The sequence below is a fragment of the Melanotaenia boesemani genome, chromosome 19 (assembly GCF_017639745.1).
Source record: "Melanotaenia boesemani isolate fMelBoe1 chromosome 19, fMelBoe1.pri, whole genome shotgun sequence".
Taxonomy (NCBI): domain Eukaryota; kingdom Metazoa; phylum Chordata; class Actinopteri; order Atheriniformes; family Melanotaeniidae; genus Melanotaenia; species Melanotaenia boesemani.
The window spans coordinates 10,927,521-10,952,690 of NC_055700.1; the positions used below are offsets into that span (position 1 = coordinate 10,927,521).

The 25,170-nt window shown below is 38.1% G+C and overlaps 1 protein-coding gene across 1 annotated transcript in view; it reads right to left on the reverse strand.

Moving 5' to 3' along the window:
* Window positions 1-24,822, reverse strand: part of itga1 (integrin, alpha 1) — a 54,608-nt gene extending 29,786 nt beyond the window's left edge. The window contains exons 1-3 of the mRNA XM_041970436.1: window positions 24,578-24,822; window positions 2,793-2,913; window positions 176-285 (exon numbers count right to left, since the gene is read on the reverse strand). Of these exons, the coding sequence (XP_041826370.1) occupies window positions 176-285; window positions 2,793-2,913; window positions 24,578-24,626 (280 nt within the window). The 5' untranslated portion in view covers window positions 24,627-24,822. The remainder of the gene's footprint in view (window positions 1-175; window positions 286-2,792; window positions 2,914-24,577) is intronic.
* Window positions 24,823-25,170: the final 348 nt, after the last annotated feature.

Consider the following 25,170-nt stretch of genomic DNA (forward strand, 5'->3'; position numbering starts at 1 on the left):
ACATGTATGGAAAAAACCACTTCATGTAGGGACATTGTAAAGCACACTGAAGCAGAATAACATGAAAGTATATCTGCATATTGCATAGGAATAACAATACAATGTCAAACACTAATCAAGATTAATGTTATATATTGTTAGCACACACACAAACACACTTAGACAAGGTTCTTACTGGGCAGCTCCAGTTTGACACATGTGTTGTCCCCCGTCCCTACAGGACATTTGTAGACGTCTCCTGTTCGCTTGGCTGGCTGACCAGACAGCGGTGAACCAATCAGAACCCTGAAGAAATAAAAATTATTTGGAGCTGGTATTGGGTTGGAAATGCAGCCAAAAACCACAGAACAGAATCGCGACTTTACAATACAATTATGATAACAAGCACAACGCACGTATTTCAGAAATTAAGGGTTGGCAGGTTGAAAGCAGTAACTGTGAGGTCCACCTCTGAGGTCCACATTAATTTGATCCCTGCTTAATCACACTTATATACCTAAATTAAGCATAAACCGCTTGTTCAGATTGGCTGGGAAAGCTGTTACAGGTTATTATGATTGGCTCATGTGGCTGTCATTTAACCTTATTATCAGCCTAACCCAACATTTAAAGACTGACAATAAAAACATTTAATAAACATTTATTTCTTATCTCGCCACATTCAATTGGACACGTTGCAGCTGTTTGCAGAAGGGTGTAATTTTACTTTGTCTGTAGGTCTATTCAGGCCTTACAGGGTCAATATGCACAATTGTGTCAAACATTCATGTGTGTGTGTGTGTCATGACATCATGTCACTCCATCTGTAAATTGATGCTAAAAACAGTCTGTCATCTGCCTTCCTCTAAACGCTCAGACTTATTAACATTCCTCGACACTAATGGGGCGTGGTCATTTAAAACGAGATGCAGCGTGCAGCAACAGCAGGCTCAGCTCGGCCTGCGATCAGCAACCTGTGAGAAACACCACAATGTTATAACCATTTATTTCATAGCAAGCAGTCTTTTTTGTTTACACCTATTATATACTGAAAAAAACAGCTATTAAATCATTGGTGATATTTCCCAGGGTGTAATTTCTCAGGTCAGAAAGTAACAGTTTTATGCTCATTTAGGTTATTAGAGGATCCTGAATTGGAGTTCTTTTGGGGCTCTGACGTTTTTCTAAATTTCTGAACACACACAAAGAATAATTTGTATGTTTATAGGAGGAAATATTTTTGCAGCTTTGTGGGTTGACTCAAAAACAACATGGCATTATTTCTGAGATCTGTTGTAACACTAATGATGAACCAAAGCTACAAAGGCATAAATTATAAAAATGATAAACCATTTGTGGCAAATGTTGTGCAGCTGATTCACCTTTTAACACTGCTGAGGGTGGAGGCCTGGTGGAGACATCTGTGACTAATCAGTCACCTCCCTGTTACAACCTGCATGATACATCACTATGTGATTGCTGTGTTTTTTCCATTAAAAAAGCTCCCACAATCAGCCTTGAAAACAACATACTATATGTCTAATTCTACACATTTAAACCTTTGCATCATTCAGCCTCTCTTACACCCTTCCACTGCTCTCTGGTTTAACTTATCACTCAGACCTCTTTGGCTGATTCTTTTCTTTAAATGGGAACTAAGTGCAGTCCCAATGGGCTCTACTGATTAGCAGTGAAGTGAATTACTAAAACTGATTTCATGTGAGCTTGATAAGTTCATTACTGTGGAACAGTATCAGGTACAAACACGTGCAGTCGAATTAAATGTGACATTGCAACAGGTTGGAGAGAAGCTAACTGAAGTAGAAATGTAGGAAAGAAAATGAGAGACAAAGAGATGCTTATAGCACTCTAACAGTATTTAACAAGGTTTTAAAATGTGTTCCCGGGCTGTTTAAGTAGGGATGCTTGGTTTCAGTGTATTTACAGGCAGTGCATGTGGATACTCTGGTGGGTAGTTGACAGTTAACAGCTAAGTAGTAAAGACAAGGTTTCTTGTTACAGCAGCAGCTGGTGTGCTCGCTTACTTTTACTGGTAAATTAGGGATTTTAATTTTCGCTATGTGCTAAAGTATTTTCACACAGAGCTCTTAAAATATTCACATTTCACAAAGTCACTACTGCATCACACTGTTCACAACTTGCAGCCACGAGGCATGTTACGAGGTACCAGTCAAATAAACTGATGCAGAAGTGACAAAATATAAAAGTTCACATTACATTCTTTTCTAGAAGTGCATTGTTAAGAGATGGCTCTTCTCATGGCCCCTTTCTGAGCTTTTAGGTTAATTTACTTGTAAGGAAACTTTGCTACTGCCCATCTGAGAGAGTGCTGACCACTGTCTATGCTCACACAATCTGACTTTAAAAGAGAAAATATACAGGAGATATTAACATGTAAACAGTGATTAACCAGCAACATTAAACCAGAGATACTTTTGAGGGACTCTTTTAATACTTTAAATGCATTTAAAAATATCAGGCACTCTCTTAGCTCACCGAATTGCCCATTATTATGAAGTTAAAGACAGAAACTATTACTTTAAACAGTGAATAAAACAATCATTTATTTGATCTGTGGCCTATTAACTGAGCAGTTAGAGGTTGTACATTAATTTGGCTAAATTCTGCTCAGACACTATAGATATTTTTAAGATATTACATGAAGGATGCCTGTTTTCACACACAAAGAGGTGCATGTTTGAAATAGCAGTGAGGTTGATGCAGAGTAGATGTTGTAGTTATAGACTGAACCACCATCATTTGCTGTAAAATGCACCTCAGGTGAGACTCACCATTTTCCCTCGCTGTTCTCAAACTGCTGGACAGTGTAGCCGAACATGTCCTCCAGTGGCCCACTAAAGGACAAACCATTCTTCTGGTCTACGTTGAAGGACAACACAGAAGCCAACAGCACTGCAAGGATAAAGAGGGAGAAAAGGTCACACATAATAAGATTGCTGTGAGCTGAATAGCCTTATTAGTTATTATAGTCTACAGTGGTGCTCTCTGCTCCGAGTTTATTTTAAATAAACTGACTGAAATCCTGAAACAAGAGATGTGAATATGAATTTTCTCATTTCAGGAGGCCATAAACATACTTCGCAAATATTTAGAAATGGCTAAAAATGCAACTCGGACATGAAAAATAAGCAAATCAAGTAAAACAATATCCTAAAGTAATAAATAAAAGTGGACATTTACGCATTTATGGCCACAAACTGAATCTGATTATGTCAATAAAAAAATTGGTAGCATAGAAATACTACATTGAAACGAGGCATGAACTTTCAGGCTTCAGTATATGGACAGAACACACACACACACTCATTCTGAAGGATGTTGAAGGAATTTTGAACATCAGTGTGAAGCACATTGGTCAGAGTTCAATTTGACCTGCAGGACAATGGCTTCTTCACTGCTTTCTGCACAGTCTGGCTCCATCTGTCACTGAGCTGAATATATCACAGAGGCTCTATATAAATCCATCCATGTCTCATTGTCCCTGTACCACAATGACACTCTTTATATTTACTGTGCTAGTGAATTCCTTCGGCATAATTGATTAAATTCCAGGACTTGTGAGGGAGAAGAGAGAAGTGGAAGAACAGAGGGATTTAAAGCAGACCACATACATGGAGACACAAATACAAGCAGCTATTTGTAGTGTGATGGGGATGCTTTGTTGAAAATGTGTTTGAGCCAAAGATTACAGAGAACCATCATGTTGCGTCTGGGCTGAGCAATAACAGACCATTTAGTAGGCTTGGTCTTGAAATCCGAGCGATGAAGATGATGGCTGTTGGGCCAGTTGAGCCACCACTTTGCTTCAGACTAAAATATCTCAACATCTACAAAAACATTTACAAACCCCAAAGGATCAATCTAAGAGACTATCTGCACTGACTTCTCCATTCCGCTCTCCTCAGGAGTGTTTTCAGAAATTCTTTTCATGCTTGTAAAGCCGCATTCCTTTACACATTTACATTTATTTGTCAAGCTATTACAACAATGATAAATAGTATTTTTTTTTTAACTTGTAACCCCTCATTGTTTCTGTTAATTTCACCGTATTTTCCTTTCAAGTTCACAACTTTTAATGCCATTAGTGTTGTAAGGCCTGGGTGTCTGGGGCTGCAGCTCTTAAAGTTCTCTGAATAACCCCAGATCTCTTCATGCACTGAGCTAAAAGCACAAAAATGTTTTAGATTCTCTGTATTTCATGTAAGCAGCATCTGCTTCACTACCTGATACCATAAATTGTCCTCTTTCCCTCTATGAAAATGTGCAAATGTGGCATTTCCCTGCTGGGCTAAGCTGCTGTTTCTAAATCCTAAAACATGCCCACGTTTATTGCTAAAACAACCAAGTGTTCGCGTATTTGCTGATGTTAGTGAGCTGCTGCAAATTTAAAATAAATAAAAGGTTATGAATTTGTTGTTAGTGGATGATAAAGATTATTTTTATGTCATCCTGACTTTTCCTCTACCACAAGGGAGCTTAAATAGCATACCGATTCATAAAATTCATGCTTCCATCCGGATAATCTATAATAACTTTGATGATCAATACATTTCTTATATGGTGCTAAAGTTTTCTTTTTCTTTATTCTATCACCAATTCCCTAAATATCATTTGTGCTTTATTTAATTTAGTCTATCATATTGACAACTGTTATGTATTTGCAGGTTTTTTTTCTTTTTTGATATTACAATTTAAATTTCAACACATTCTTGTGCAAGCAGAATGGCTGAACATATGGTGCAGTCTCATGTGTGTGTTAACAAGACATGCCTCATCACAGAGAGTACAATGAATACAAACAGTGATCACAGCGTGTGTGCGGTCCATAATTCAAATAGGCTTACAGGCTTGAGTTGTAAGTGTGTACTGTGTTATGGCCCCTCTTGCTTCTTTCCTATAAGCAGGGGAGATATAAAAATGTTCTGCTGTCAGTCATGTGTAGACTGTGATCAGCAGATTTCACATGAGCAAGTACTTTCTAAATTCCCATAAAGTGAGGATCAGACCTGCAGAGTCATATTGAGGGATTCTTGCCTAAATATATTTTCTTCTCTACTTTGCCCTCCATCTTTTTTGTGTTTATTCTGTGACCCCCTTTCCATCTCCCAGAGAAGCTCCATTTCCTGTTCCTATTAAACTTCATTATACATCTCCTCAAATCCACAGGTACACAAACACTCACACACATACACACAAAGCTAATTTCGCTAATTTAAGATGGCTTCAGGCCAGTCGAGCCTTTTCCATTTATAACAGACTGAGCTCAAGTACAGTTCACAGTCATGCTGCCTTGAGCTGTAAATTATACACAAATGTCCTCTGTCTACAGGCAGAAACAAAGTTCTCTCATCCTGCCGGCCTTTTTGTCTCCTGATTCTACTCCACTCTAATAAAAAACCACAAGTTATGTAACTGGCTATTTTTATGAGCAGGGCAAACACTGGTCCTGGAAAACCAGAAAGTAAGCTGGTTCCTTTGCAGATGGAAATTGTCATGAGCCTCTAATAATAATAATAATAATACATTTTATTTAAAAGAGCCTTTCAAAACACCCAAGGACACTGTACAAATGAACATTAAAATAGTTTAAAAACCACTATGTACAAAACAAACATTAAAACAGTTAAAAACAATAAGGTCTAAGGTATTGACATATGAAGTTGTCCATCACTGTCTGGAGAATTCAGTACCTAATCACACCTGCTAAGCAGAGCAGAAAGAAGACTTCATTCAGATAATCAGGACTCAGTGCAGTTGGTCTAAATGGTCACATCTCAGATATTATGGGATGAATTTCTATGAAGTGGAGCACAAAGATTTGGTGTCCACAGAAGACAAAAACTACTTACTTTGACAGTGATTTGTCTTCCAAGAAGGAGTTTTATTTTTTACTTAAGAAATCTTACATAAAATATAATTTCATAGTTTATGTGAGATTTCTATTTAACAAATTTAATTTCATAATTGAAGGCAGTAAAATAAAATACAATAAAATAAAAATTCAAACATTAAAGTAATAAATTTAAGAGAAAAAAAAAGCTGTTTTTGTAATTTGATGGCTATATCCTGAAGCAAAATAATTACAGAACAAAAGCTGAAACATTCTCAGACTATCATAGCTTGATTTATGTTAAAAGATCCGATATTCTCTGCGAATAAATAAACTAATATTACAAAAATAAATACATGATGAAATAAAACTGATAAATTAAGTTATTTCTCACACAGTCTTACTTCACAAAGTAGGGGCAACATCATTTCACCAGAAAGGCCACCAGTAAACAGGGAGTAGCACGCTCTCACATTAGAAAGGAGATACAGAACTACAGCAGCATAAACTGTGTCACTGCATCATCTAAATCAGCTGTTTTCTTCTGAATAGACCAGCAATGTGTCTTCAAAGCCTGTAAAATATAGCGTGATAATAGTGTGATTCTGGGGCTAAAATCATATGTCTTTTCTGCTTAGTCCAAATATAAATTTCTCCTTATTTCTTTTCTCAAGCAAAATAAAAGAATTGTCTTAATTTAACATCTAACACATGTGAACACAATCCACTGAACACAATCCAGAAACCTGCACAAGTTACATAATTAGCAGATTGCTCACATTACAAGTGATACATAAATAGTTTTTTTTTTACTTCATTTTTTCTGTTTTATGTAATCATTATTACTTTTGGCCTTTTAAGTGCTGCAAAAACACCAGGGACCCAAACTTCATACTGTGACTGAGTGCATCCTGTCTATCCACAGAGGACTGAGGTTGATATTGCTAATGTATTATTAGCCATGCACAACCTTGTGTACTGCAGAATAAAAAAAAATCTTGTTGAGCAGAAATTTCTAATCTAAATTGTTTCAAATAAAACAGCCTTAAGTCTTCAAGGGTTCTGTTCTTGGTCAACCTCCTTGTAGTCCTGATTGATCCCGGCAGTCTGTCAGCCACACTAACCCACAATAAAACCCAGCCACAGTTATCACAAGCAAAACTACTCCATTTCAGCATTTAACAGCCCTGCAAGACATCAAGCCAAACAGCAAAAGTCAGATGTGGTTGATGCAGCCATGGCAAAAGGCAGCAGAGATCAGCACCTGTTAGCCTGTTAGACTTCAAACCTGCTATAAAAATCACCCAACTCAGCACCTGTAAGCTTCAAAGTCTGTTTCAGCTACAGTAAAAACACACACCAAGCTGGCACCTGCTCATCTGTAGCACATCTAACCAACTATAAACAGCTTTAAAGCACAACACAAATCAGCACCTGTGTGCAGCAAACTCATTAAGCAACCATAAAACTCTGCCTAAATTAGCTGTGGTAAGAAACCTGTCATGTGGATCCGAGACAGACAGTCAAACATCCTAAAATTAAAGACAGCAAACATCTGTATTACCTCTTAATCTGAACAGGGTTAATGATGGAGTGAAGACTGATTGAATCAACACACTTTTGCACACACTGATGTTTGACCCTTTAAAAAAATTTAGTCAAAATGATCTTTGGGTGGGGCCTGGAGCTTTTCACCATCATATGCTGGCATTTAACAGACACCCCTGGCAAGACAGAGACTTCATATTCTGGCATGGCCGTAGGCAGTTTAGATGCCATGAAAATCTTCTGAAACTGAAATATTTCCAGATTTCCTCCTTTGTTCTTTTATCTATATCAGTTTTTTCCTCTGTTGATCTTCTTTCTTATCCTTTCCCCTCCTTCCTCACAATCCTCCCACTGATGCTAGCCTGCTCTACTATCGCCACTTGTTTTGTCCTTTAACAGTATCCACACTCTCCTCTCTAATCACTCCAGGAATGGTTATCACGAGCTGAACTTCTGAAAGATTTTAGCTCTGCTTACTTTGACTTAATTTTCTCATTTGGCTGTCTGCTCAGTTGCTGCTTCATTCTTGGCAAATGCACAGTGTGGGTGTGCAACAGACATGAGAGGTCATGAATGTGGGCATTTTTGTGTCTTAATATGCACAGGAGAACAAGGGGTGGAATTCCTTTGAGTTTTAGAGATAATGTCTGAAAACATATGAGGAATGGATAAATAACCAAAGCTAACAGCATCACTGGAGACAACAGCATGGAGCTCTGTAAAGTGTCATATGTTCCTACACAGAAACAATGAGAGCATGAAAAGCTAGGTGATCTGTTTATATAATATGCATTAAGGAATAGTCATGGGCTGTGGGTCTCTTGCATCAGCAATGTACCAGGACCCCAACCCACAATCCCTGCCCTTTTCAAACAGCACACACAAGGCAAGATTGTTGCAGCAACCCAACTTTACATATGGTATAGAGACAAATGAGGAGGCATTATTGTTGCTTTGCTAAACAAAGAAAGTTCCTGAGCTGAAGTGATGCAAATAGGAGAGCACAGTGTGGAATCACAAGAGAGAGGCATCCCAGACAGCAGCTGACTCCGGATCCGCCTCCATACCAGCACATGGATCTTAACCGTCACAGCCATTTCAGGGCTGCAACACAGACCTGTGCCAAGTACAGGCTTCAGTAGGTGGGAACATGTTAATAAAGGACACTAAAACCAAAATGATCTTTTTTTTTTTATAGTTCACAGAAGAAGGATAATGAGCTTGACTTGTGTTTTAGTGCCACAGCAAGGATGATCATTTAATTTTGAAGTGAAATCTCTCTTTATTTCCTTTTGTTGTCTTAACTTCACATCTAAAACTCAACAAAACTAAGGGCATTTCCAATATGGCTGCACTCAGCATTAACTAGTAAATGTTAGCGTGCTAGTATGTGAAAATATAATGGTTAACATGGTGAATACTTCCTAAATATCAAAGCCTGATAGTAAACTGATGTTAACATATATGACTGTATAGTCAGGAGACTTGAAGAGCTGAATCCAGACCTGACCCAGGGTCGGTCCTGTTCTGGGCCAAATTTGGACAAGCGTATCTGAACTCTATTGGTCATGGATCTGTTGTTCAGATCTGGGCCAGAATTTGTGTGGGCTCTGGCCCAGATCCGGGCCAAATTATAAAGCACTCTGGTTAGTGTGCAACAGTAGCATTATGAGAAAGTCATCTAGACGTAAGACTGAAACAGACACACTACGCATAAGTGGAACCCGAGGCTGCTGTATCATTAGAGGAATAACACTGCCCTCTCAGACTAACATTAGACAGAAAATTTGAAAACATACAGTAGCTGAAATGCTTTCTTCAGTTCTTGGCACAACCCTGAAAATGTTGCAATGCTTTGGTGTGGTACTGTAGATGCCATAGGTCCTGGAGATACTGAACAAAGTGCAATTGAACCAACACCTGAAGGTGCTGTGAATCCTGGGCAATATTGTACAATGTAATAGAACAATAATAAATAAAACTGTGGAAACACGTAATCTAAGCAGCTCAAAGACAAATACAGATGGAGTAACCCCAATTAAGTCTGAGCAAATTTAAATTAACTTCAAAATTTGCTCTTAGAAACGACCTCATTGTTAGTTCATAAACTTACTGAATGTTAGAAGATGAGGGAGCAGTCATCGGAGCAATAAGTAAAAGGTCATAAATAGGGATGCACAATGTTGGATTTTTGGCCGATAGCCGATACTGATATTTCAACCCCCAAACCTAATTGTAGAGCTGATAATCGTGCCAACTAATTTGTGTATTTCTAGTCATAAATGGTGTTCATTTGCATGAGGGGGCATAAAGAAATAGTTGTACTGCCTGAACACAACCATCTTATATGAAATGTGTTCTGTTGTTGACATTTTATTAATACAACTAACAAAATAAACACATTGATGTTTTGCATGTATCTCAGATCTAAGCATGATTGTTTTCTGATCCAAGCCAAGTACTGTTGCTGTCTAAATCTAGTGGTTCCCAAACTGGGGGACCATGACAGCAAGACTAAAAAAACGTGTGGTTTTACCCTGCTAGCAAAACATGGACAAATTTGTGAAATTAACAATGGGCAAGCAATGATGAATCAAGAACAGAGATTTCAACAACCAAAAAAAAAAAAAAAAAAAAAACCCAATAGAAGAAGAAACTATAACGAGGCATACCTTGCATCCCTACAGCTTATACATTATTGTTGTCATTGAAAAGGTGGCCCAACCCAACCAGGAAGAAACAAAATGGTTTAAGTAAAGTTTTGCCCTGTTACTGACTGAAAATGAAATCTTGCCTTCAAACTCAGGTCATATGGTAGAAAACAACACACTTTACAAATGACCAAAATCACGTATTTCTTTTTAATCTACTTCCTCTCCTCCATCCACCCCTTATTTCATTTGACCACCCTCTGTTCCTCACCGTCATTCATCTCTCTACTACCTCTCCTGCCAATTTATCTCTATTCCTCCTTCCTTCTCACCATCCATCCTACAATCTCCCCGCTTGCATCCCTTCCTTCATTGATTGAACAAGTTGGCCTGACGGTGTCGGGTTCCACTCTGTGTAACTTCCAGATGTATCCTCTGGAGCTCTGTTTTCTCACTGGTGCAGAAAACATCCAGGCTTACAAGCGGAGACCCACACATGACATCATCCCCCCAGATGACCATCAAAGCTTCCATCCCCCTCAAAATCTCTTTCTCTATAATGCAGGGGTGGTTGACAATCTTCTAACCGTATCCCTCCAGCAGTCGTAGAGTGTCTGCTAAATCTGCTGATCACAACAGTTTTAATGTAGAGGGAGCAGCTGGAAGGAGGGGCATGTCTGGGTAAGATCAAACTAAAAATACACACAGCTAGGGGCCAAAGAATGACCTCCTCCCAGAATCAATAAGCAACATGCTAAAATAATCATTCATGTTATGAGAGAAAAAGTAAGAGGAAGTCATATAACCTCAAGCTTTTATTTAAACTGTAAATCACCAACTTTTAAAACATCACCACAGTTTGCTTTATTAAGTCAATCAAAGTAAATAGAAGCTTGGCAAGAAAACAGAGAAGCACATAAACATGAAGCAAAGAGTCTGCAATCAGGGAACAATTATCTGTAAAGCTCTACACATACGTACAGTAACTTAGTCATAATAACTGCACACCTAATAACAACATACATTACAGCAGTAATTACAGTTTGACTGAACATAGCTGTTAATTTGTGCTATCTTTAGTCTGTTTTTAATAATGAAGTGGTACTAAAGCTCTTCCCCAGACTCCTACTCAGCAGACCAACACATTGATCTGCACAAACTACTTATGTTGCTTAAATTTTCATTAGTGGTGCAGGAACAGCAAAGTGCTTCTGCCTCCCCTGCAGAAGGACTGATGGCGTTCACTCGCAGGAGAAACAGGAGTGAACACAAATAAGCTCGGAGACCATTTTAAAGACTTTGTTTTATTTGTTTTATCATTCAGATCAATGTGTGATCCCCAGAAAACGACTCATCACAAATGTGAAATACTGAAAACAAACTACAAGAGCTATGAAAATAATAAATGTCAAGTCTAAACAATTAGCACTGGGTAAGAGTTGAATTCCCAGCTAATGTAATCTAAACAGGATATGTATTGTAGTGTATTGTAGCACTAAGAAGAGGTCAGTTTTAACCTCCAAAGAGTGTTTTAAAAAACCAAATCTGAGAAGCAAGCTGTTTAACTGTATATTGGATGGTCTCACATGTTCAGTCAAGCACAATCTGAACACACAGGAGTCTATTCTGAAGGACCAAATTTACTATGTACATTTTGCTTCTATGCAAAATAAACAAATCTGGTACAAGATGTAAATGATTAAGCTTTTTAGGAATGTAAACTTTAAATTTTTTGTCACAGACAGACTAGCATGTTTCCCCTCTCATTTTTCTTATTTTTGCAAGCTGAACTGATCAACTCACATCCCTAGAACCATATTCCATGTATATACATGAGAATTATATAATTAAAAAGAGAAAATAAAGTAAAAAAAATCATCTGTCTTTTTAAGCAATGTGGGTTTGTTTGATCTAAATTCATGTGTATGTTTTACAAAGAAGAAGCACTGAGTTCAGAAACACACCTGTCTTATTTAAATCCTTCAGAAAGCTGCAGTAATATTTGTTTAGTGTAAATAATAACAGCTGATTAGTGTAATGGTTACCTGGGAGATGTGTGGTAAACGTATCATTTACTCAGAACTGAAAAGGAAAAGCATGCACACCAGAAATAACTACATGCTTATGTTGCAGCGCAGACTAGTTCACACGGTCAACTGAATACTGTCACAAGTTAAAACTAATACAACACACCAGTTTTATTAAAATAATGGATAATAATGGAAAATAAAACATAAAGTCCAACAAGGACACGGAAATAAGAATATTGCATAAGTTCCTCGGTTGAATGGACAAGATTGTGCACCCTCTACATAACATAGCTTAGTAATCAAACAATGAAGTGTTCAGTCAGAGGCTTCTTCTACTCTGGTGCAGAAAGTCATTCACGCTTGCAGAAATATAACTGAATAATAATTGATAATTCTTTATATTTTATGCTGCAAAAATAAATTCCTTTATTACTTTATTTTATAATTCCCTTTTTGGGAATAATTTGCATTTGATTTTTTTGGATCTTAATTCTGTTTGAGAAATTAACCAAATATGTCAGGCAAACTCTTCACAACAGACCAAATAATTCAGATTTGATTAAAAAGAAACCATTTTGGATAATTACAAATAAAAGGATCAGATCTAGTGTGAGCAGCTTTCTAAACTGTGTACAAACTAGCCACAGTCTCTGGAAGTTGTGAACTGGTACCTGTTAACGTCAGCAACAGGAACAACAAACTGTGTGTTATAGTTTTAATTTATTATTGCACGTGTTGAGTATGCTTTAAAATCCATTCGATTAAATGGATGGCTGACACAAGAACTCTGACATAGAATAATGATTAGTTTTTAAAAATGATGGCTAAACACATTATCTAGCGTAGTTACAAGTTACGTTGATCCACAGAGTTACTATGAAATGCTGCTTTGGAACCAGAATACTCCTGTCTGTTTAGGCTACTCAACTTCTTTGTAAGTGTAAGAAAAGCTTCACTTCATATGTGATAACTTATTTTGCTATGACAAATATGACAGATAAATCCATGTTTATAAGAGAGATTAACTATTGTCAAACTATTTGGGATGATCCTAACTATTGTGATCAACAGAAGCATTGAAAGACGGCTGTATACTTTGCTTGTTTGTTGGGTGTGCTGTCAGACTCGGAGGTCAGCCTCTGATCATTCCTGTCATTTTCTTTAACAATCTGACATTCACATCTATTTCAGATTCTTGTTTATGGTTTTTTATATTTATGCCAAATTTGTAATTTTTCCACATCAATAACCAAGTACAACTTTGAGGATGACAATTTTCTTTCTTTTTTTTTAAGAGCTAAAAAGTTATCTTCTCTATGATGGTCATTTTGGTCTTTTGCCAAATGAACCTTCACAAGCTGTTTTATTTTCCCATTATTCTTGTCTGGGAAAAGACCATTGTGACCAGTATAGTTGCTAGTGAGCGTCTTGTTGCAGGTTAATGTGAACATAGTGTTCCCGTCAGATGCTGCAGCTCAACAGATCCTTGAATGATGCCAGTTTGATGAATAGCTCTGGCCCCCGCTGCCTTGGGAGAGAGACATGGGGATGGAGGGCCAGACGGCCTGGTGCACAGATGCAGCACTGCACATATATATCCAGGCTATCAGCAGTAACCTGATACAGAAAACTCTAGTGGATTAAAAGTATGTGTACGTGGGTAGGTACACCATATAATTTTTTCTCCTGCCAAGATGTAAGGGGTGTGTTGTCAAAAACAAGGAAATGGCTAAATACAGACTTAGATCCTGTTTAACAAAAGAAAAAAAATAACAAAAACAAAACAGCTTCTCAAATCACCATTAATACTGGGAAATGAAAGAGGTTTACTGGAGCACCTCTGATGTTAGCAGTTTTTATCAGCAATCTGCATTGTTAATTCTAAAGATAATGCAATCTCTTCCCACCAGAAATTCGCCTTATTAGAGCTCCCCTCTTGACTCCTGATTGTCTCATCAACAGCAGCTTTCCTCTCCCAAGAAGCTCTTTCACCGTTTCCCTCACTGTCTGCCCTGCTGCCTCCACCTCCCTCCTCTTTGCTCTTGATGCCTCACAACAACTGTGCAGTGGCAAAGGTCACATGACCAGAAAATACCACAGCATACACAAGCTATCTGTGGGCATGACCGAGAGATAGCCATAAATTCCTGGAAATAATGGATGACTTCTGCGGCTTGGGCAGAAGCATGAAAAATTATAAACTGCTGATTTACACTTAGACCATGAGTTTCTTCAATATGGAAAAAATTAAACCAGTGCTTTTGGGGGTTAAGAGGACATTCACAAAGCTGCTAAAATTGTAACATTTGAAACAAAATGCTGATAAGCGGTGAAGTGTGAAAACATATGCAGAACGGCCTTTTGAATTCAATGTGTTTGTGTGTGCATATGTGTGTGGCTTGACCCTTTGTGGAGGTTAACACCTTTAGAAGTATTTATTACATGTCTACTCACACCTCAACGGGTGTCTCGCTCATTTATGATATCAGTGTCTCTCCAACGTGTGTAGGGGATTGTAATACTCTCATTATCATCAGAGTCCAAGTTTATCTTTGAGCTTGATGGAAACTTGAAGGAAGATTAAGTTTTTAAACATTTATTGGAGATCATCCCACAATCAGTGACAGTCTCTCAGTCACATCTGACACAAAACGTTCCACACAAATAGTCATTTTGTTGCACTCAGCTCTCATAAATTATGCAACAAAGACCTGAATTTTGCTGCTTAAGCTGTAAAAGGTCTGCAGATGATTTCACTTTTTCAGTCGTACAGCAGAAAAGGTTTGGCACTGAGGCTTTGAAGCTCATTTTAAACTAAATCAAACTAAACAATCATTTAAAAAGAAATATTTTGACCAAATTATGATGTTAAATAAAGATTTATCACATAACAAAAACTGACAAATATGCTGCTTCTGCTGGATGAGTAAATAAGCAACTGTTTCCTAACAAGCTTGCAGTATTAACCTAAAAGGTGCTGGTGTGTCATTGTTGTGTTGGTAACATCAATCCACTAGTTGGAAGAGTCTGTTAGTCCAGGTTGAATGGTTTTTGTAAATTAGGATTATTTAAACCTGCAAAATATAATTTGACGTCAGGCTAAATTAAACCACCTTTCTGTAGGAGACCTTTTTTGTGACACTAAAACGTCCTTCCAGATGATTGGAAAATGCACTGTTCCTCGTTTTCAGTGAGTCATATCATAAATGGAGAAATGGTATTTTTAGCAGCAAACCTTTTGAGGCTGTCTGTCTGCCTGTGCACATCTTCATGGCAAAATGTGGTATTCAAAACATGAACTGTTGCCAGGGTAACCATGAAGATGGTTTGGCAAGTGTTTATGTGTCTTGTCTCTCTATTTATCGGCAAGACACAGTCACAAGTTTTGTATATTTTGGATCAAAATGCAAGAAAAGCTTGAGGACGGGTGTGGCTCAGAGTAAATAGGGGAGCAACCAGTGCACCATCTGAATTTACACTTCTCCCACATTCTTTTCTATTTATACTGTATTCATAATTCATATGAAGTATCTGTTAGATGAACACATTATTTTCCACAAAAAGGGTATGAAAACTCACTGGCATCACGGGATAGTCTCTAGTTTGTCCTTTGCTCATTTATAGGTTATATGGTCCATAATGTGTACATCTCTAGGTGTCAGTTCTTTGACTGAGTGGTGGCTTGTCCAGAATGTACTTTGGCTTTCGCCCAGAGAGCTGGGATAGGCTCCAGCTCTGCAATGCGAACCTTCCAAAAGATGTGCTGGTGCAGCTTCAGGATGTTGTACAGCACAGCAGTTGTCTTATTTTAAATTAAGTTTTGCTGTGGTGGCTATTACATTTATATCCTGACAACAGATCATTTCTATAGATGCACACATAAATGTTACAAATAAATAAATGCATAAAAAGTGAAGATCTGTAGTGGCTTAGTGGTGAAGAAGCATTTCTTTTGCACTGCACAAATCTAAAGAAAAAAAAATCCTCTTTAAGCTATGAATCTTTCATAATTCTGTTTTCTTTTACTCAAAAAGTAAAGGAATACTTTCATAATTGTTGATTAATGCCTACCACATACTGACATTAAACAGTATCTTTGCTTTACCTGATTCTAACCATCTTTCATTTCCAAGTGATAGTGGGTTAGAGCAGGTTTACCACATGCTGCAGAAACCGCACAAATACTGAAAGCATCAGAGTTTGCACATCTGTAGCTGGTTCAAGCGGCAGAGTATCACACTAAGTCATGTGGGTGGCCTGTGTGGTTTCAGAGGCTTGGTGTGTGCATCTTTCTAACATTACTTTCACAAACACAGTTCATCAAGTAAATATACGTTCCTCTTTCTTGTTTAGTCACAGAGTGCAACTTCCTGTCAAATTAGCTATTCTCTGACATAGTTTAACTTTACATGCACCTAACATGCACACATTGAAATTGCTTTTTCCTATCCAGACAAAAATCCAAAGTTCAGTTTCAAACAAATCAAAGTAGCAAATCAGCTCTGTGAAACTGGAGGAAGGAGCATTTTTTTCCTTAAAAACATTAGAGCTTAATGAATTCTTAAAGCTGTTAGTCAAGAACACTTTTCAACTCCACAATCACTGGGAGTTTACAGCATGAGCCACTTATACACTTGTTAAAATGTTTTTGCAGCTTGTTTGTGTGTCTTCTAAATTCATACACACATCAACGCAGCAGCAGCATATTAGCTGCAAAAGTCAAATAAAAGAAAATGAAGACTCACACATCCTACAAGATGTATGCTAACATCATAATATTCGCCTCAGCTTCCTCCTTGAGCTCAGTTTGTCTAACTTTTCTGAAACAAACAATATATAAAGAACATTAGCTTTCTTTGTAGAACTGAGCAAACATTTGAGATAATTTCTTCCTTACCTTAATGCATAAATACATTTTGCTTAATGCATAAATATAATTTGTGTTTTCCTCAAATAACTGCTTGTTTTTTATACTTGAGATTTTGGTGTTGCATGCACCAGCTGAACTCACAGCAGCCCCACATATTTGCTGTTAAGAAACCACACGGTTCCTGTGTGGTGGTCCCTGATGTGAGTGCATGGCAAGAACAGATCTTACAAGAAAACCACTGCAGGTGTTGGCAGTTTGGGGGTTTCAGTTTCAAGATCAGCATAAATAATAAATACTGGGCCACAAACTGATTTGCAAACGTTGTTAACCTTACTGACATTTTATGTTCCGTCTCAGCATTTTCTTTCCTCTGTTCCCATGACAACAAACCCAAATATTTTGTTTTGACGTTTCACATTTTTCTGACTGTTACTATCTTGTAAAGATTTTGAGCAACACAGATAAAACAATGATCAATACAGTGCCCTTTCACCCAAACAAAATACAGATAGAGGTTGATATTTTTTAAAGTGAAGATACACACCAAAAATAGACAGTGCAAAGGTCAGCAGTAGCTTGTTTATCCTCAGTGCTCTGAAATGTTGTTACACAGAGCTGGACTTAAATACAGTAACTACAGCTGCATACCAGGGAACAAGCCTTTACGCTCACACACAACATGAAGGGGTGACGTTACATTGTTGGACAACATGCTCCAGTAAGCTAAAACTTCCTGACATCATTAAAGAAAGTGAACTGCCAGCTGCCATGAAAGCAGGTAAATCAATTAGTCTTGTCTCTTTTTGCATTTGAATTGTTGCTATTAGCTTCAGAGCCTCTATCTAAGATTAGCACACTCTGTAAATGTGGTAATTAAAAAAAAAAAAACTAAAAGCAGCATCCTCAGTGAACATTAGCATGTGCATCCGAACGGTGCGTTCCCATCAAAGCTGATCAGAGCCAGAGGCAATAAATACCAGTCACTACCACAGAGTCATGCTTTTTAAAACATTTTCCTATAGCACTCAAAAATCAGACAATAGCAGGAGTTAGTGGGTTTTCAACCAGTATAAAAGAGGCACAAAAGTATTGAAACTGTGATCCACTTCTAATGTTATTAAAAGATTAACGATTAAAAGCAACCAGTCATACAGCAGACTAGTGATAGCATGGATATGGACATGAAATTCTGGGTATAACATGATACTTACACCAGGTCTCACAAGATCTGGAGTCACAATTTTTTAAATAAAAAAAAACTGGGTAATAGGTCAGAGGAACATGTATTTGAAACCTATTCTTTTCATCAACTCTTGTATTTTACTTAACTGTCTTTATCATGAAAGACTATTCTTTAACTGAGACTGGTGACAAAGTTCCTCCCCAGAACATAACCATGTACAGTAATAGAGACAGTGGAACTCTGAGAAACATACCAGAGTGAGTCTGGTCTCACACTTAATACTGTATGTAAGTGTGTCAATGAACATTCATCATATTCTGGGTTCATTCTTTCACAGTCACAATATTTGCATTTAGCTGATCGACAGCAAAGCGTCACCATGCAGCTTTAAGAACATTTCTTGCATAAACTTCAAATGTAAACCATGAGCTAAGTGTTAATATGCAGCTATCTCCATGTGAAAAGTTTCACCTGGGTCATATTACATATTATAACCACAAGCTGTCAGCAAAACTAGTGGAATTTCCCTCTTGGTAAGTATGTCTCAGTTAAAAAGATTTTGTAGTTTTTAAACTAAAATATGTAAAGACGTGTACAAAAATGCCCTTCCTCTGATAGAAAGCTACATTGTTTTTGTCATCCAGACAAATAGGAGTTATTACTACCAACACTACTTTAAATAATACATTTAGTTAAATGTAATGTCTTAGGTTAGTTTGTTTGGTTTCTCAATAGGATGTGGGACATATGGAGACAGATGGGTCAGGAATTCCTGTAAAACCTTCAAAAGATTAAGAACATATATAGGTTAAGTAACATATATACATATACGTAACATATCCTATTGTGTTTATTTCATGCCAACTACATAACCATCTTTGTGTCATCAATTCATGAGAAATCCCCAAATCTCAAGTTCAACTCTAAATACCTTTCAGTGTTGCTTGTTTTCACTAGGTCTGTTTTTACCATGAAACCTTCAGGATCGACCTCAGCTTTGCCTTTGAAAAACAATAGCCATGAAATTGATTAAACTGACATTAGGAAAAGAAAATCACAAATGAACAGCTCAACTAGTTTAAACTTTAGAGCACCAAATACAAAAAAGATGCTAACTAGACTAGAGCATGTTTTCCTCCGGAAAAGTGTTGAGCTTATTTAGCTATTTATTTTTACGTAATTCCTCTCAAGAAATTTCATGACTCAAACCAGGAGGAAAGGCATGGACTGGCCCAGTTACTCAGCGTTCCAGGAAATTTGTCTGCTGGCACCAGCAAGCAGATTGTGTCAGATAAGTGCTACAACCCAGGGAGTGAGCTGACTCAAATGAAAAGATAGGGTCACTGGAGGAGGATGAGGAGGAGGAGAAGACATATTGCTAATGACGGAGGCGGCTAAGTTCACTGAAAAGTCTTGGCGAGCTCATAAATTCAATTCAGAGCTTTAATGTCTGAAGACTTCCATCCCTTGACCTTACAGCTCTCAATGAATTAACCATCTTCTCTGGTCAGCTACTGCAGCATTCCGTGAGATGACTAAAGAAAAATATGGGAAAAAGACAAATTCCCTGATCTGAGATGTGAGAAACTGCAGGGAAAAGCATCCCAGCTCTCAAAGGAATGCTGTGTGTTCTAAATTGGGTTGCGTTCTTCTAACCTTTCACCCCTTCTTTCCTTCTCTGCAGCATACTGTTGTAAAAAGCTTAAATATCTGTTATATCCAGTCAGAAAACATCCTGTGATACCAGCACCACAGTAAACCACAAGTTAAGCTTAATCTCAAATCAGATTGAATTATTCAATTTGTTCTAACCCAAAAAAGTTAACCTTGTCTTTGTTAAGCAGCCAAATGAGCTCAAAAATACCCTTCAGCTGTTTTATCACAGCTCAGAAACAAATGTCTCATTATGTGTGATCTCTGTAAACAAGTCCAGCTTCTATAAGTCACAAGGTCAGAGAGAAAGAAGAAAGGCACACATCCCCCTGGTTTGTCAAAATGACTAAACAGCCTTTAGTCTCTAAAATGTGATCAAATTTGACTGATGCATCAGTAAATTTGATAAGATCATTTTAAATTTCTTTTTCTAAACCATACAAAGACTGACTGGTGATGTAAATGATTTTTACTTGCAGTCTTAGTCTCAGGTGTCCACTGATGTTCAAGTGCTCAGTTTGGTCACTCCGGTCCAACACATACTGATTGAAACCAGATGCCCCTCTCTCTCCCCTACAGCACCAAACTCAAACCACCTGCAGGCCCATCTCCGTTAGGAATTTACAAAGATTAAATGCTGTCACTACAATAACCACATGTGGGCCTCTGAGACAAGCAAAGGTAGCTCCAATAGCAAAACACAGGATCCCAGTAAGAGATGTCAAACCAGAAGGCTTCAACCTATGTGTCGTCCAACTGTGCTATAGTCCAGCAGATTGGCTTAAATCACTGAATAAGTAGGGCTGTGTAGTTTAAACAAGAGATGGTAAAGATCATTCAGATGCAGGTAACGTTCATGCTGGCATTCGTGCATCATGGAAAGAGGCACGGCACGATTCTAACAAAGGATCAAGGTACATCCAAAAGATGAGGCCAAAGTTTTTTTTTCTACAGCTTAAATTTTGATTATTCGGTACATCAATGTCTAAAGTCTCCATGCATGTTCCTATGTGATAATGTCCACTTTTCATGTCTCAGTAGTGTTGACTTAGCCACAAATGCTTTAAGGAAGAAGAAGGGGATGGTGAAAGCTGCTAATCCAAAGACCTTCCCCTGGATTCACATTTTTTCATCTTATTACCATAGTTTCACTCATGATTTGTTAAAATGAGAAGATAAAAGCACATGTTTCGGGATTCAGTTAACCTATAATGTTAAGCAGATATATTCCAAAATACTGTACAAGACAGTTGCAAAGATTTTAATGATCAGGGTTTATCTGACACCGGTTTGAACCTGCCTCCAATGGCCCTTGGCTGGTTGAGCCAACTTATTATTATTATTATTATTATTATTTTCATTATTATTATTATTACTATTATTATTATTATTATTATTATTATTATTATTATTATTATTATTATTATTATTATTATATTTCTTTTCTTTTTGTCCCTAAATTAAAAATTGTTCATACCCAGTGTCTTCTTTTTTAATCAAACAACTTGCTCTTTTGTTTTTTCTTTGTCTGATATGTCTCTTTAATTCATTTATTTTTTCTTTTCCTTATTCCCCCACCCCATGTGGTTGTTAAATGTCCCATGTTCTGTCTTTTTATACTTGTTACACTTGCTATAACATAAAAAAGGTTATGGTTTAAACCTTGTGACCCTTTTCATGCCACCTGACAGAAAAGAGCAAAGCAAGGCTGCTGGTGGTAAGCTGTCAACCTTACTACCTTCCCAGGGAGATCTTGCATGTTATTGTTACTGTTGTCTACATCCCACCATCCGCTAACTGAAAGTTGGCTACAGAGACAGTATCGAATGATGCATGAGTTACAGCGCTCCTCCCCTGATGCCCTGGTTATTATAAGGGGACTTTAATCACTGCTGTCTTTCTTCTGCGCTGCCGTCTTTTAAACAGATGGTCAAATGTCCCACGAGAGGAACAAAGACAATTGACTTGTTTTATACGAACATCAAGGACAGTTTTGTTTCCTCTCCCCTTCCTCCACTTGGACAATCGGACCATAACCTTGTGCTACTGAGATCCAAGTATACACCGGTTGTGCAGAAGCAGCCAGTCACTTATAAGACTGTGTGCGTGTGGTCGGAGGAGGCGTGTGAGGCGCTAAAAGGGAGCTTCGAATGCACGGATTGGCCTGTGTTTTCAGAGGACAATAAGTCTTGTTTTATTAGTGTCTTGTTTTATGCTGTACTTTGTTGGGGTGGGAGCATCCCCTTGGAAGACAAAAATTGGATGAACAAACTGAATAAAAAGGCCAGCTCAGTGGTGGGGCTGCGCTTGGACTCTGTGGACATTATTGTGGACAAGAGGATGAGGACCAAACTAAGAACTGTTCTGTCTTTCACAGACCATCCTCTCCACAGTGTTCTAAGTGAATTTAAGAGCTCTTTTAGTGGGCGAATAGTGATGCCTCGGTGCTCAACTGAACGTTTAAGGAAGTCTTTTGTTCCTGCTGCTGTGCGCTTTTATAATGAGCACTTTTTATGATTTTCATTGTATTTGTATGTTTTAATGGTTGTGTTCTGTGTAGCAGAGTCTATTAATGTAGTGTTGATGTTTTTGTGTTAAGCGTCCTTGGCAATGTAGTTTCCCCCCTCGGGATTAATAAAGTTATCTTATCTTATCTTATTACCATCTCAGATTTTATAACCATGGATTATAAACTATACTAAGCTACTATGGAGCAAGCTGACAAACATGCCTATTGGATGTCTCTTGGTTAAACTAGGCTGCGTCATTGAAACGGACTGATTAACACAGATACAATCAGAGGATTATGTGACAGCAGACAAATGGGATGATGGAGAATCTGCTCCACTGCAGCCCACTGCAGGGACTCTAAAACTATCTATTTCTAGCTTTGTGATGAAATACTGTTGAAATGAGTAAGCATCCTTGACATTCTTGTTTGTGACAGTGTAAACAACAGATGTAAGTTTAGAAAGGTTGAAGCCAGAAACTATAAAGTAATCAACACACACACACACACACACACACACACACACACACACACACACACACACACACACTCACACACAAACACAGAGAGAGAGAGAAGGTCAAGCAACAAGCATCCAAAAAACCAACCCTTCTCATTACGTCGTTGTAGACATCCATGTTTTTTTCCGTTAATCTATCTTAAGATGTTGTCGTCATTGCTACATGCTGGACCAGTTCCAGAAATTATTATGTGAATGTGACCTGGATGTACACTGATCGAGCTAAGATCACCACTGAATGACCTGCACCAGGCTGATTGGAGAAGATAAACAGACTGTACGCTGGGATATATAATTAACCTGACTTCATTTTTGATATGATGGCAATTATTTGCTTTGTGATCTTCACCAGATCCCCTTACAGTCACACAGACACACGATTATGTCTACTTGTCTAACTCAATTCTCTAATGACCATCACAAGCCAGTATCACATGTAAGTAAAGGAATCTGAGCATTAAAGAGACATTCACTCTTTGCTTTGCTCCTTATCAGTCTTCTTCCCTCCATCTTTCTCCATCCTCTAAAAACAGAGGGGAGTCCAGCTTTGTTGGTACTTTTAAAACATGTTTAAAGTATTGGACATTCATTTGTAACTGAAGCTCATCCTTAGAGTGCAGAATCACCAGAGCATTTTAGGTGTTGCTGAAACAACCTTAATGTCACCTTTCACCCTCTAAAAGAGCTCCTGAGTCTTCTTCCAAAGGTTTGTTTTGAGACAAGACGTGACACAATTTATCATGAAGAAAAGAATGATGGCTTACAGTATACAGAGAAAACACTGACATCTAATTAGAGCTCCATACAGTAATTTGACTGTAATCTCTGTGTTTTATGGAGCAATACTTCTCAGAATATGCTCCTGCTTGTGTAAACAATTAAGAGCTGCGGATTCCCTGAGTCACAGTAAAACACATATGGGCAATTCAGATGGAAAGTATTTAGGAACAGTTTATGAAGACACTGTGGTGCCACTGTGTCTTCATGAGCCAGTCCCAGATGAGGGTTTAAGGTGACACACCTCAAAGATGTTAGATCAGTGGTTCCCCACATTGGTACTCTGGCAAAGATCACAGTGGGTGGTTACTATAACCAGATCTATTAAGGCATAATGGATTATTAAGTCTCTGAGCATGAAGCGCATCAAACATGCTGTCAGACAAAGATACATTGGCTGTGATGTGGACAAGTGTATTATGTGTGTTAGTGTGTTATGTCTAAAATAATTACTAATGGTCTACAACTTTGCGAAAAATACTTTCATACAAGCAGATGAATGAATCATCATGCAGTGCTCTTCAAGCCGGAAGACAAAGTTGGAAAAACGTCAAACCAGGAGCCGCAACAGCTGCTACTGCAGCATTGTGTCTGCATCTTTACGCATTTATGTATTATACGAACATGTTTCGCGGGGAAATTAAATCATTTTTTGCGGATGTTGGTTTGTACTTAGGAGTTATGAGTGTTTTATATCTGCATCTCACATAAAAAGACACAAAACACCACGAGCTATGAAGGTGAACGCGCCCATCAGCTGATACAGCATGGAAAGAGGTACCAAAAAAGACATTTCCTTATGAGTGAGCGCCCATAGGATGTGTCTGGGCTGGCAGGAGGGTCGCAACTTTTTATCGATACAAGCAGGGGACTTCCAGGAAAAAGTGTCTTTAGTCTAAATAATACATATACTGGAAACACAGGCGCCCCTGAGTCTGTCAGATTATTTCATGCGCAAAGATCCGCATGTTGAGACGTTACTTACCAAAAGCTGCGACTGCTGTCAAATTGACAGCACCACTCAACCCGAGCATCCTGCCTCACTCAGCGTGTCTTGTAGCTTCCACGGACTAAGCTCTGCTAAGCAGGGATCCTCAAAGAAGCAAAATTCGTTATATGACCATCAAGAGTCCAGAAGGCATTTCCTTCCCTTCAGCGCAATTCCACTGCGTGTCCGCTCCACTCAGAGGGAACGACAGATGCACAGACGAGTACGAGGGCGGGTAGAGTTGTAAGAAGTTCCACTTATTCACAGGATCTTATAACCTAAACAGAGGGGTTGGACTGCTAGTATTGGGTGGGTGGGGGGACTTAGTCCCAGAGATGGGACAAGACTAGAACAGAGCGGCCACACCTGACCATACTCATGAACATAAAGAAAGTCTGTGACAGATAACTGTCTTCAGAAGTCAAATTAATCAGGCAACTTAGAGTTTTCAACAGCAACATCATAACAGGAGAAAATGCCTTGCAGGTCTATCCATGTGGGAATTAAAACGTTTCCAAACTTAGTTTAGTTAAGTTGTTTTGAACAATTTAAGTAAAATCCAAAAACACCATATATCAGGGAGGCTGGTC